General features: G+C 42.8%; 1 protein-coding gene across 1 annotated transcript in view; it reads right to left on the bottom strand.

The window, feature by feature from the left end:
* Positions 1-881: 881 nt before the first annotated feature.
* Positions 882-14,025, bottom strand: part of nab2.S (NGFI-A binding protein 2 (EGR1 binding protein 2) S homeolog) — a 32,590-nt gene continuing 19,446 nt past the window's right edge. Inside the window, exons 6-7 of the mRNA XM_018250055.2 lie at positions 11,050-11,244; positions 882-1,555 (exon numbers count right to left, since the gene is read on the bottom strand). Coding sequence (XP_018105544.2) covers positions 1,452-1,555; positions 11,050-11,244 — 299 coding nt within the window. The 3' untranslated portion in view covers positions 882-1,451. The remainder of the gene's footprint in view (positions 1,556-11,049; positions 11,245-14,025) is intronic.

The following is a 14,025-nucleotide window of genomic DNA, read 5'->3' as shown; positions in this document are numbered from 1 at the left end:
AAAACTTAGAAAAGTGCTCTGGAAGGTCCCCATAGGCTAACATTGCACTTCGGTAGCTTTAATTTGGCGAAGTATGAAGTCGAAGTTTTTTTTAAAGAGACAGTACTTCGATTATCGAATGGTCGAATAGTCAAACAATTTTTACTTCGAATCGTTCGAGTCGAATGGTCGAATATAGCCTATTCGATGGTCGAAGTAGCCAAAAATTTACTTCAAAATTCGAACTTTTTGAAATTCGAACCATTCACTCGAGCTTAGTAAATCTGCCCCTAATTGTCCCTAACATAGTTTGCCTTAACATGGCATAAATCTATCTGACTAGTTTACATGCATTGCTCAAACAAATATTGTATTTCATTTTCATTTTATGGCATGTGTGTATACTGAATCAACAACACTTAGGGGCCGATTCACTAAGCTCGAGTGAAGGATTCGAATGAAAAAAATTCGAATTTCGAAGTATTTTTTGGGTACTTCGACCATCGAATTGGTTAAATTCGTTCGAATACGAACGAAATCGAACGAAAAATCGTTCGACTATTCGACCATTCGATAGTCGAAGTACTTTCCCTTTAAAAAAAACTTCGACCCCCTACTTCGGCAGATAACACCTACCGAAGTCAATGTTAGCCTATGGGGAAGGTCCCCATAGGTTTGCTAACCTTTTTTTGATCGAAGGATTTTCCTTCGATCGTTGGATTAAAATCCTTCGAATCGTTCGATTCGAAGGATTTAATCGTTCGAAAAATCCTTCGATCGATCGAACGAACGTTTAGCGCTAAATCCTTCGACTTCGATATTCGAAGTCGAAGGATTTCAATTCAAGGGTCGAATTTCGAAGTATTTTTAACTTCGAAATTCGACCCTTAATGAATCTGCCCCTTAATATAGTCCTTTTTTTAGTGAATCAAGTCCTAGTTTGAAAACACAATCACTCAAACACACCTATAAGATTTCAAGCCATTTTCCTAGACTTCGTTATAATCCATTGCCTTCCTGTTCCATAAAATAAAGCTTTAACAACAATACGGTTATCCCCTGAAATTTTAGGAAATACATTGAGCAGTGCCTTTACATCATCTGCTCATTTCCATTGAAATATTGCAATTAGAGAGTCGTTTATTGCTTGATTATCTTCTTCCTCTTAGTATTGCAGGAATGGTGACAAGGCTGTACAATGGAATACAGATGCAGAGGATATATGGCATAATAATTTACTGTTTCAAGAGAACCATTACTCTATATTTATTCTTAGCTCTATCGACTTCACATTAACTATGAGTTTCTAAACTCTGTGGCACAAGTAAGACACAAGTTTTTGATTAGTATAATGTCTGGACCTCATGTCTCATATACCATGTCTGCCCTGTCTGCAATGGCTTTGAACAGTTCAAGGTAAGTTGATTGAAATGGTCCTCTATGCAATATGTAGGAGAATTAACCTTAGCTCTTTAATTCTCTTCATCCTGGCCTTTGCAGTTTGAAGTTCTTAGCTCCGTGATCTGGGGTGACACCGGCAGGCTAGGACAGCTTTCAGATCCACCATCATCACATTCTGTTGCAAACAGGAGAATTAGGTAAATATTGAAAAAAAACCTCAGAATTCAAAATTAACTGTACAGGGTTCCATGAAATGATGGTCATGTTGCCTATAGTCATTTGCCATAAGTATCAGCTGATTTTTACAGGAATTAAAAATGGCTTCACTATAGCAATCGCTGATGATAACAATTAACTTAAAGACAGAAAACAAACCCATTAAAGCCTTAAGATTTAATGGGTTTAAGAAAGATTCTTTTCAAAATTAGAAGTGTTTTAAAAGCTTTGTTTTACGTCATCTATATATATAAATATAAAATATATACATATATAAGAACAGACAGATCCATTGGTAGTCTTTATATATACAGGAGACCCTTTCTTGGATAGTACCTCAGCCACTGTGTTAATTAAAAATGACAGATATTTAACTGAAATTATTCTTCTGGCAAGATTCATTTCACTGTTCAACCTGCAGCTGGCTGAAAAAAAGCTAATCACTGATTTGCTATGGGTTACTGTCACGAGCGCCGGACGGCGCGGCTACTCTCTTCGGCTGCGAATCCAAAATGGCGGCGCCCATAGCCACCACGTGGGTAGCGGAGGCGATGTGATGCCAGAGTCGTAACGCCGGCATGATGATGTCACAAACCGACACCAAATTCAAATAAAAGGACGCCCAGGACGCCGGTTCAATGCCCATAGGTTTGCTAACGTTCCTGGGTGCTCTGTATTTGTTATTGGATTGATTACTAGACTTTGACCTTGCCTGAAATTTGACTTTGATATTTTCTGCCTGCCATTTGATCTCTGCCTGGATACCGACTTTCTTTATTCTTGAACCTTGCCTGTACCTTGAACTTGGACTTTGAACTAGAAGGTTCCTCCTTGGTCCTGACAAATCCCGCTGGGAGCCGATAGGCCCCCTGACAGTTGCTGCCCAGGTGCAAATTTTCCCAGTCTTACCATGAGGTGCATGAGGGAATTTTTATTCCTACTGCTGCTTCTTTAGAGAAAGACTTTGGTTCTAAAAAGGTTTGACTGGGCAGATAGGACACTGGGAAAAAACCCAGTGGGCCTTGGCCCTCTTGGGCCCCTGCTGGCCCAGACATGCTCCCCCGATTGGCTGTGCCACTGTGCACGGTGTATTGGCATCTGTGCAATTGCGAGGCTCAACGCCATTCATGTGGGTGCACAGTGGGGGGAGGGGGGTTCTCGGGTAAGGAAGTCAGAAGGGTCCATGTGACTGTGAGGAGGGAGCAGTCCGGCCCTGTTTCTAAATCAAATGTTGGGTTGCCAAACTGATTTGTTGACTTAATTTAGGGTTCCTTGAAAAGGAGGCTAAGAAACACTGCCACTAGATGATATGGCTGTAGGGATGTAGCGAACGTCGGAAAAAAAGTTCGCGAACATATTCGCGAACTTGCGCAAAAATGCGAGCGGTTCGCGAACGGTTCGCGAACCCCATAGACTTCAATGGGAAGGCGAACTTTAACATCTAGAAAAGACATTTCTGGCCAGAAAAATGATTTTAAAGTTGTTTAAAGGGTGCAACGACCTGGACAGTGGCATGCCAGAGGGGGATCAAGGGCAAAAATGTATCTGAAAAATCTGCCTGTGTGTGCTTGGAAGAGATAGTGTAGGGGGAGAGCTGTTAGTGATTTCAGGGACAGATGATAGTAAGCTTGCTGGCTAGTAATCTGCTTGATACTGCTCTGTATTGGAGGGACAGAAGTCTGCAGGGATTTGAGGGACATTTTAGCTTAGGTAGCTTTGCTGGCTAGTAATCTACTGTTCTCTTTAAACAACTGCCATACGTTGACCTTGTAGGCATTGTTTGCCCAGTTTTTTTGGACGCAGCCACTGAAGCACAGTTGCCAGAAAAAATATGCCATATAAATGCTGAAAATAGTAATTTTTCGCCATACGTTGACCTTGTAGACATTGTTTGCCCAGTTTTTTGGACGCAGCCACTGAAGCACAGTTGCCAGAAAAATTATGCCATATAAATGCTGAAAATATAAATTTTTTTGGTTGCAGCCACTGAAGCACAGAGGCCAGAAAAATTATGCCATATAAATGCAGAAAATATGCATTTTTTTGGTCGCAGCCACTGAAGCACAGTTGCCAGAAAAATTATGCCATATAAATGCTGAAAATATAAATTTTTTTGGTTGCAGCCACTGAAGCACAGAGGCCAGAAAAATTATGCCATATAAATGCAGAAAATATGCATTTTTTTGGTCGCAGCCACTGAAGCACAGTTGCCAGAAAAAATATGCCATATAAATGCTGAAAATAGTCATTTTTTGCCATATACGTTGAGTCAACGTATGGCAAAAAATTACTATTTTCAGCATTTATATGGCATATTTTTTCTGGCCTCTGTGCTTCAGTGGCTGCGGCCAAAAAAACTGGGCAAACAATGCCTACAAGGTCAACGTCGTTGACCTTGTAGGCATTGTTTGCCCAGTTTTTTTGGCCGCAGCCACTGAAGCACAGAGGCCAGAAAAAATATGCCATATAAATGCTGAAAATAGTAATTTTTTTGGTCGCAGCCACTGAAGCACAGTTGCCAGAAAAATTATGCGATATAAATGCTGAAAATATAAATTTTTTTGGTTGCAGCCACTGAAGCACAGAGGCCAGAAAAATTATGCCATATAAATGCTGAAAATATAAATTTTTTTGGTTGCAGCCACTGAAGCACAGAGGCCAGAAAAATTATGCCATATAAATGCAGAAAATATGCATTTTTTTGGTCGCAGCCACTGAAGCACAGTTGCCAGAAAAATTATGCCATATAAATGCAGAAAATATGCATTTTTTTGGACGCAGCCACTGAAGCACAGTTGCCAGAAAAAATATGCCATATAAATGCTGAAAATAGTCATTTTTTGCCATACGTTGACCTTGTAGACATTGTTTGCCCAGTTTTTTTGGTTGCAGCCACTGAAGCACAGAGGCCAGAAAAAATTAAACCAGTAGGGTTTGCACCCTAGTTTGTAACGGTGGCGGAGGGAGGAGGAGGACGCTAAAGGACAGCTGTGTGTGGAGTCATGAGGCTTGAAGAGAAGGACAGCTGCATAGAAGTCAGAACAAGTCTTCCGGCGTGCAGTAACCCTCCGAGATCCACCCCTCATTCATTTTAATAAAGGTCAGGTAATCGACACTTTTGTGACCTAGGCGAGTTCTCTTCTCAGTTACAATCCCTCCTGCTGCACTGAAGGTCCTTTCTGAGAGCACACTTGAGGCTGGGCAAGACAAGAGGTTCATGGCAAATTGTGACAGCTCTGGCCACAGATCAAGCCTGCGCACCCAGTAGTCCAGGGGTTCATCGCTCCTCAGAGTGTCGATATCTGCAGTTAATGCCAGGTAGTCCGCTACCTGCCGGTCGAGGCGTTCTTTGAGGGTGGATCCAGAAGGGTTGTGGCGCTGCCTTGGACAGAAAAACATTTGCATGTCTGACGTTACAGACTGGCCAAAGGGCTTTGTCCTTGCAGGTGTGCTCGTGGCAGGATTACTGGCACCTCTGCCCCTGGAATGTTGATGAGTTCCTGAAGTGACATCACCCTTAAAAGCATTGTACAACATGTTTTGCAGGCTGGTTTGTAAATGCCGCATCTTTTCGGACTTGTGGTATGTTGGTAACATTTCTGACACTTTATGCTTGTACCGAGGGTCTAGTAGCGTTGCGACCCAGTACAGGTCCTTCTCCTTAAGCCTCTTGATACGGGGGTCCTTCAACAGGCATGACAGCATGAAAGACCCCATTCTCACAAGGTTGGATGCAGAGCTATCCATCTCCGCTTCCTCATTATCAAGGACTGCATCATCCACGGTCTCCTCCCCCAGCCACGTACAAGACCAGGGGTCCCCAAAAGGTCACCACTAGCCCCCTGGGAAGCCTGCTCCTGTTGGTCCTCCTCCTCCTCCTCCACAAAGCCACCTTCCTCCTCTGACTCCACTTCTGGCACCTCTCCCTGCGTTGCAGCAGGTGCCTGGGTTCGTTCTGGTGATTCCGACCAGAAATCGTGCGCTTCCAGCTCCTCGTCACGCTGGTCTACAGCCTCATCTGTCACTCGTCGCACGGCACGCTCCAGGAAGAAAGCGAAGGGTATTAGGTCGCTGATGGTGCCTTCGGTGCGACTGACCATATTTGTCACCTCTTCAAAAGGTCGCATGAGCCTGCAGGCATCGCGCATAAGCACCCAGTAACGGGGGAAAAAAATCCCCAGCTGTGCAGATCCAGTCCTACCACCCAGTTCAAAAAGGTACTCGTTGACGGCCCTTTGTTGTTGCAGCAGACGTTCCAACATAAGGAGCGTTGAATTCCAGCGAGTCTGGCTGTCAGAAATCAAACGCCTGACTGGCATGTTGTAGCGCTGCTGAATGTCAGCAAGGCGTGCCATGGCTGTGTAGGAACGTCTGAAATGGGCCGACACCTTTCTGGACTGGGTGAGAACGTCCTGGAATCCTGGGTACTTGGAGACAAAACGTTGGACTATTAAATTTAACACATGTGCCATGCAGGGCACATGTGTTAAATTGCCTAGTCTCAACGCTGCCAACAGATTGCTTCCATTGTCACACACCACTTTTCCGATCTGCAGTTGGTGTGGGGTCAGCCACCGATCGGCCTGTGACTGCAGAGATGACAGGAGTACAGATCCGGTATGGTTTTTGCTTTCCAGGCACGTCATCCCCAAGACAGCGTGACAACGGCGTACCTGGCACGTCGAATAGCCTAGGGGGAGCTGGGGTGCACAGGTGTGGAGGAGGAGAAGGAGGACCCAGCAGCAGAGTAAGAAGAAGAAGAAGACGAGGTAGAGAGCGATGGAGGAGTAGAGGTGGTGGCAGAACCGCGTGCAATCCGTGGCGGTGACACCAACTCCACTGTTGTTGTTGAGCTACCCATTCCCTGCTTCCCAGCCATTACCAAGTTCACCCAGTGGGCAGTGTAGGTGACATACCTGCCCTGACCATGCTTGGAGGACCATGCGTCAGTAGTCATATGGACCTTTGGCCCAACACTAAGTGACAGAGATGCGGTAACTTGGCTCTGCACATGTTGGTACAGGTGTGGTATTCCCTTTTTAGAAAAAAAATTGCGGCTGGGTACCTTCCACTGCGGTGTCCCAATTGCTACAAATTTGCGGAAGGCCTCAGAGTCCACCAGCTGGTATGGTAAAAGCTGGCGGGCTAAGAGTGCAGACAAGCCAGCTGTCAGACGCCGGGCAAGGGGGTGACAGTCAGACATTGGCTTCTTACGCTCAAACATGGCCTTCACAGAAACTTGGCTGGTGGCAGATGACTGGGAATGGGAACAGGTGGTCAAGGTGGAAGGCGGAGTGGAGGGTGGTTCAGACGGGTCAAGGAGAGCAGAGGTAGAGCAGTAAGATGCTGGACCAGAAGGAGTGTGGCTTTTAGTTTGCCTGTTGCCTTTGAGGTGTTGCTCCCAAAGTGCTTTGTGCTTGCCGCTCATGTGCCTTCGCATAGAAGTTGTACCTATGTGGCTGTTGGGCTTACCAAGGCTCAGTTTCTGACTGCACTCATTGCAAATTACAATGCTTTTGTCAGAGGCACACACATTAAAAAAATCCCACACTGCTGACTTTTTGGAAGTGTGCGATCGGGCGGTAACAGTAGAAGTTGGCGGAGTTGGCGGTATTGGCGGCAATGGCGGGTGCGTTGGCCGGCTGAACACAGGTGCCGATACATGTTGTTGCCCTGCTGATCCCTGCGGGCTGTCCTCCCTGCTTCTTCTAAGTCTTATTCTCCTACTGCCTCTCTGACTCTCCGTCTCTCCATCTGAACTACCCTCCTCTTGCTCTCTTCTACTAGGCACCCACAAAACATCAATCTCCTCATCATCATTCTCCTCAGATGCATCAATTTCTTCTGACACATCACAGAAGGAAGCAGCAGCGGGGACCTCCTCCTCATCACTCATTATGTCCATCTCTATCGTGTTCTCTGCCAGAATTAAATCTGGTGTAAGGTCCTCATCTCCTTCATCTTCTTCTGGCAATAATGGTTGCGCATTACTCAGTTCAAGAAACTCATTGGAAAATAACTCCTCTGACCCCAGTGAAGAAGGGGCACCGGTGGTGGAGGAAGTGTTACGTGGGGTGGCCATAGCAGTGGAGGATGAGGAGGATGTTGTGGTAAAGTTAGAAACGGTAGAGGATGGGGTGTGCTGTGTAAGCCAGTCAACTACCTCTTCAGCATTTTGGGAGTTCAGGGTCATTGGCTTTTTTAAAACTGGGAAATTTGCTAGGGCCACAGGATTGCATAGCAGCACGGCCCCTAGCACGGCCTCTGCGTGGCGGCCTGCCTTTGCCTGGCATTATTTTTAAAAAAACAACAACAACAACAAAAACTCAGTTGGTTTTTCTGGAAACGATAATACACACAGCTAGATGGCGGGTTGAAGAAAACACTGTGCAAATAATGCCTACAAAGTCAACGTATACACTACTACAGCGGTGGATACGGATTACGTAAAATATATGAATGCTGCTTGAAAAAAAGTAACTCAAGTGGTTTTTCTAGAGACGATAATATTATCAATATTTAGACAAAATGTGAACAAGGTCACACAGCTCGATGGCGGGTTGAAGAAAACAGTGTGCAAATAATGCCTACAAGGTCAACGTATACACTACTACAGCGGTGGATACGGATTACGTAAAATATATGAATGCTGCTTGAAAAAAAGTAACTCAAGTGGTTTTTCTAGAGACGATAATATTATCAATATTTAGACAAAATGTGAACAAGCTCACACAGCTCGATGGCGGGTTGAAGAAAACAGTGTGTAAATAATGCCTACAAGGTCAACGTATACACTACTACAGCGGTGGATACGGATTACGTAAAATATATGAATGCTGCTTGAAAAAAAGTAACTCAAGTGGTTTTTCTAGAGACGATAATATTATCAATATTTAGACAAAATGTGAACAAGCTCACACAGCTCGATGGCGGGTTGAAGAAAACACTGTGCAAATAATGCCTACAAGGTCAACGTATACACTACTACAGCGGTGGATACGGATTACGTAAAATATATGAATGCTGCTTGAAAAAAAGTAACTCAAGTGGTTTTTCTAGAGACGATAATATTATCAATATTTAGACAAAATGTGAACAAGCTCACACAGCTCGATGGCGGGTTGAAGAAAACAGTGTGCAAATAATGCCTACAAGGTCAACGTATACACTACTACAGCGGTGGATACGGATTACGTAAAATATATGAATGCTGCTTGAAAAAAAGTAACTCAAGTGGTTTTTCTAGAGACGATAATATTATCAATATTTAGACAAAATGTGAACAAGCTCACACAGCTCGATGGCGGGTTGAAGAAAACAGTGTGCAAATAATGCCTACAAGGTCAACGTATACACTACTACAGCGGTGGATACGGATTACGTAAAATATATGAATGCTGCTTGAAAAAAAGTAACTCAAGTGGTTTTTCTAGAGACGATAATATTATCAATATTTAGACAAAATGTGAACAAGCTCACACAGCTCGATGGCGGGTTGAAGAAAACAGTGTGCAAATAATGCCTACAAGGTCAACGTATACACTACTACAGCGGTGGATACGGATTACGTAAAATATATGAATGCTGCTTGAAAAAAAGTAACTCAAGTGGTTTTTCTAGAGACGATAATATTATCAATATTTAGACAAAATGTGAACAAGCTCACACAGCTCGATGGCGGGTTGAAGAAAACACTGTGCAAATAATGCCTACAAGGCCAACGTATACACTACTACAGCGGTGGATACGGATTACGTAAAATATATGAATGCTGCTTGAAAAAAGTGACTCCGGTGTTTTTTCTGGAGACGGTAATATTATGGATATTTAGACAGAATGGGAACAAGGTCACACAGCTCGATGGCGGGTTGAAGAAAACAGTGTGCAAATAATGCCTACAAGGCCAACGTATACACTACTACAGCGGTGGATACGGATTACGTAAAATATATGAATGCTGCTTGAAAAAAGTGACTCCGGTGTTTTTTCTGGAGACGGTAATATTATGGATATTTAGACAGAATGGGAACAAGGTCACACAGCTCGATGGCGGGTTGAAGAAAACAGTGTGCAAATAATGCCTACAAGGCCAACGTATACACTACTACAGCGGTGGATACGGATTACGTAAAATATATGAATGCTGCTTGAAAAAGTGACTCCGGTGTTTTTTCTGGAGACGGTAATATTATGGATATTTAGACAGAATGGGAACAAGGTCACACAGCTCGATGGCGGGTTGAAGAAAACAGTGTGCAAATAATGCCTACAAGGCCAACGTATACACTACTACAGCGGTGGATACGGATTACGTAAATATATTATGGCTGCTTGAAAAAAGTGACTCCGGTGTTTTTTCTGGAGACGGTAATATTATGGATATTTAGACAGAATGTGAACAAGGTCACACAGCTCGATGGCGGGTTGAAGAAAACAGTGTGCAAATAATGCCTACAGGGCAAATAATGCCTAAAAGGTCAACTTATACACTACTACAGCGGTAGTAAAATAAAAAAAAGTAAAATAAAAAAAAATGAATATTAAAAAAAAAAAATTAAAGTTGGTGCTGCTGAACTACTAGGAGCAGCAGATTAGCACACCAGTCCCACTCCCCAACACTGCTAGACTAATAGCACTGGGCTCTTATAGTAGTAGTAGTAGTAGTAGTAGTAAAACAACAAAAAAATAAATAAAAGCAGTCCTTACAAGGACTACTATTATTGCAGCAGTCAGCAGATGAGATCAGAAGCAGGACAGCTGCCCACTGCAGCTACATACAGAGCACTGCAGTAGAAGGTAGATTACTAGCCAGCAAAGCTACCTAAGCTTAAATGTCCCTCAAACCCCTGCAGACTTCTGTCCCTCCAATAACAGAGCAGTATCAAAACGATTACTAGCCAGCAAACTTTCAACTGTCCCTGAAATCACTAACAGGCAGCAGCTCTCTCCCTACACTATCTCTTCAGCACACACAGGCAGAGTGAAAAAACGCTGCAGGGCTTCGGTTTTTATAGGGAAGGGGAGTGGTCCAGGGGAGAGCTTCCTGATTGGCTGCCATGTACCTGCTGGTCTGGGGTGAGAGGGCAAAAAAAAGCGCCAACAATGGCGAACCCAAAATGGCGAACGTCGCGCGACGTTCGCGAACTTCCGGCGAGCGCGAACACCCGATGTTCGCGCGAACAAGTTCGCCGGCGAACAGTTCGCGACATCTCTATATGGCTGTATGTTGTATAGAATTTGTCCAAAATTAGGCAATCAATGCAGTAAAAAACTTCTGTTAAGGTGGACTAATTATTTGCACAGTTATCGTTAATTCACTCTCCCTTTACCTGAAAAGATCTCATTAGATATTCAATAATTTATTTTAATAAAGCCATTTATTTCCATGTAGCTTTTCCATGTGACCTTAACAATACTTGTGTCTGACTGTGATTAAATATTAGCGCACCTCACCTGAAATATGGGGGGTGCCAGGCAAGCAAAGACTGAGGCGGCCCATGCGGTCACGTGATACTAGTCTGGCCAATCGTAAACCCTCATCCATTAGAGTCTGCTGCAGAATTTGCCTGCTCCATGGTGCAGGATGTGACAGGTTTAGAGAGAGGTCTGTAGGGCCACTGGGAGATGTAGGCATTCTTACTGACACTGCTGTAGGTGAAAAAGAGATATATTCATTATAGACTTCCTTATAAGGAGTGGGACAATATTTATATGGGATTTTTATGTTTGATTTATGCACCACTCTATTGTACAGTGTCGGACTGGCCCACAGGGATACCAGGAAAAGTCCCGGTGGGCCCCGGTGTCAGTGGCCTCTCATGATGTTCAATATTTGGCCTATTTCATGGCCATTCCCTATTTCTATGAAGCTAAATAGATGGAATAATAGATTATAGTATGTAAAGAATAGAGACTAGTAGAATAGAGCATGAGTGAGGAGAGGAATTCCAGTGTAACTGCACAAACACACCTAGTTGGCATTGGTTATTTTGGCAAGTTGTGATGGACAAGGCATTAGTATTGCTGCATGTTATTAGGAGCCGTAACAGGGAAAAACCTTTGTAAAGGTGAGTTTGTTTTGCAAATGCTCTCCCAATCATAAATGAGCCTAAAAGGGGACCCGTCACCCAAAAAAATTATTAAAAATCCTATTTTATCAGATTAGTCAAGGAAAATTAACTTTAATTACACTATATAAATTATTTGAATCTTCTTTCCTTCAGTGTGGGATTTCAAAATTATAACAAGCAGGCAGGAGCCATTTTGTGGACACTGTTATTAAGGCAAGTCTTGTATCATCTCAGAATCTTGTTTGTGCACCAGAATGGGGACATGATGTCCATCCCCATGCCCTGGCTACACAGTTATATGGTAAAGAGAGAGGGGGAATGTTTGGGAAGCAGTGACATATAAGAAGTGCTGAATTGAAAGTGAAAGTAATTTTCTGCCCCGCCTCTATGCCACGGGCATAGAGGAGTGGCAGACAATATTTGATTGACAGCTAAGATTTTTAAATGAGCTTACAACAGCAATGAATGCTTAAATAAAAAATAGAAATGGGATTTCATGTTTAATTTGAAAAGGACTTTTATTATACAGATTTTTGTGTCTGGGTGACAGGTCCACTTTAATGTAGGTTTGTCACAAATTCCCCAGTTTACAAAATATATTATAAATGTATCTGCTGGATAGATGAGGGTGATCCAGCATACTGATTATATAAGTGAAAGCAATAGTACGGCCCCCCATTCAGAATGTCCATGCAGCTGCCACAGCAAGATCATTACTAAAGTCATGCACATAACTGGCTATACCAAATTCTTTCAAGGAGCAAAGACAAGAATAAATACCCATCTACGGAAGTGTCTGCACATGTGTTTAGCAAGGAATTAAATAGGCAATACCTAAAATTGCATTCAAATTATTACTTTAATTCGTTTTTTTTTGCAACTAAATAACATAAAAACATATAGGGGCAGATTTATCAAGGGTAGAAGTGAATTCAAGGGAATTCAAGTAAAAAAATTCGAAATTCAAAGTAATTTTTTGGATACTTCGACCATCGTATAGAATACTACGACTTTGAATTTACCACGATTCGAAGTAAAAATCGTTCGACTGTTCGACCATTCGATAATCGAAGTACTGTCTCTTTTAAAGAACTTCGACTTCAATACTTCGCCAAGTTTTTCGGTTTCGAAGAAAAATCGTACGATCGGAATACGATCGAACGATGAATAAAATCCTCCGACTTTGAATTTGAATGTCGGAGGATTCTATTCGATGGTCGAATTTCGAAGTATTTTCCACTTCGAAATTCGACCCTTGATAAATCGGCCCCATATACTTAGAAAGACAGTGTTCTCTCAGAGCAGAGAGATCATTTTCAGTCAGAAAATACTCTAGTAAGTTATAGGAAAACTCACAATCGTGAAAAACAAATTGATTTATTCCAAAGTCAGAAGGGCTCATTAGTGTCCGCAAGTGCAGTTGCAGTCCCCCCAATCACCCTGTAGTCAGTTGCGGGTAAACAGTGCAGGTTATAACACTGTATTTATTCTTTAGAATGCTTTTCCATACCAGAGTAAACAGCTCTAGACACTGTCTCTGTTTGTTTAGGTAGCAGCTTGGTTTGACATCACTTCCTGCCTGAGTCTCTCACTGTTTGCTCATAGCTCTGACCTCAGATAACAGCAGGGAGGGGAGGAGGGAGAGGAGCAAACTGAGCATGTTCAAGCCCAAGCCCTGGAGCTTTAAGCAGGAAGTCTAATGCAGAAGCCCATGTGTACACAATATAGAAGGAATGAAATGGGATGTTTCTTTTGACTCTGAGCAGCATTACTTTGAGGGTTTACTAGTGTATTCAAATAGACCTTTCTGATAAAACTTACTTAATTTTAACCTTTCCTCCTCCTTTAAAGGTACTTGTATCAAAATACAGTCCTAGCACTTGCCCTATGTGCCACTCAGACTTTCCTGCCTTCTCTTAAGTGCTGCCCTGTCTCTTGACACAGGGGAACCCTGGATCTACCACCAACTCCTGACCAGGTGGTTGATCCAATGTTTACTTTGCGTCTAGCGTCTATAGGCGCAGCACACTTGTACCTAAAGTATAAAGAGCAGGCATCACTTGTACAGCAAAAAAAAAGAAATTACACCAGACAGACTTGTGCACAAAAACTGACAGGTAAAGTATGATTTAATTTTGTTGTGCTTGGATTCAAGTATCATTGATAAATGCAGATGCAATTAAATTTTAAGACTGAGGGGGGGTTATTTATCAAGGTCCGAATTTATCTCAATATTTCTAAGTTTGAAATCTGACCAACTCAGATTGTCTGAATGGACCTTATTTATGAAGAAAAAAGCCTGAAAAAATAGGGTCGGGCAAACTTCAGCGCTTTCCTTAAAAACTCTGAATTGTTTGGA

This window comes from Xenopus laevis, chromosome 2S, assembly GCF_017654675.1.
Source record: "Xenopus laevis strain J_2021 chromosome 2S, Xenopus_laevis_v10.1, whole genome shotgun sequence".
Lineage (NCBI taxonomy): Eukaryota > Metazoa > Chordata > Amphibia > Anura > Pipidae > Xenopus > Xenopus laevis.
Note: the sequence above shows the minus strand (reverse complement) of the source record. Positions and strands in the feature narration are given on the sequence as shown.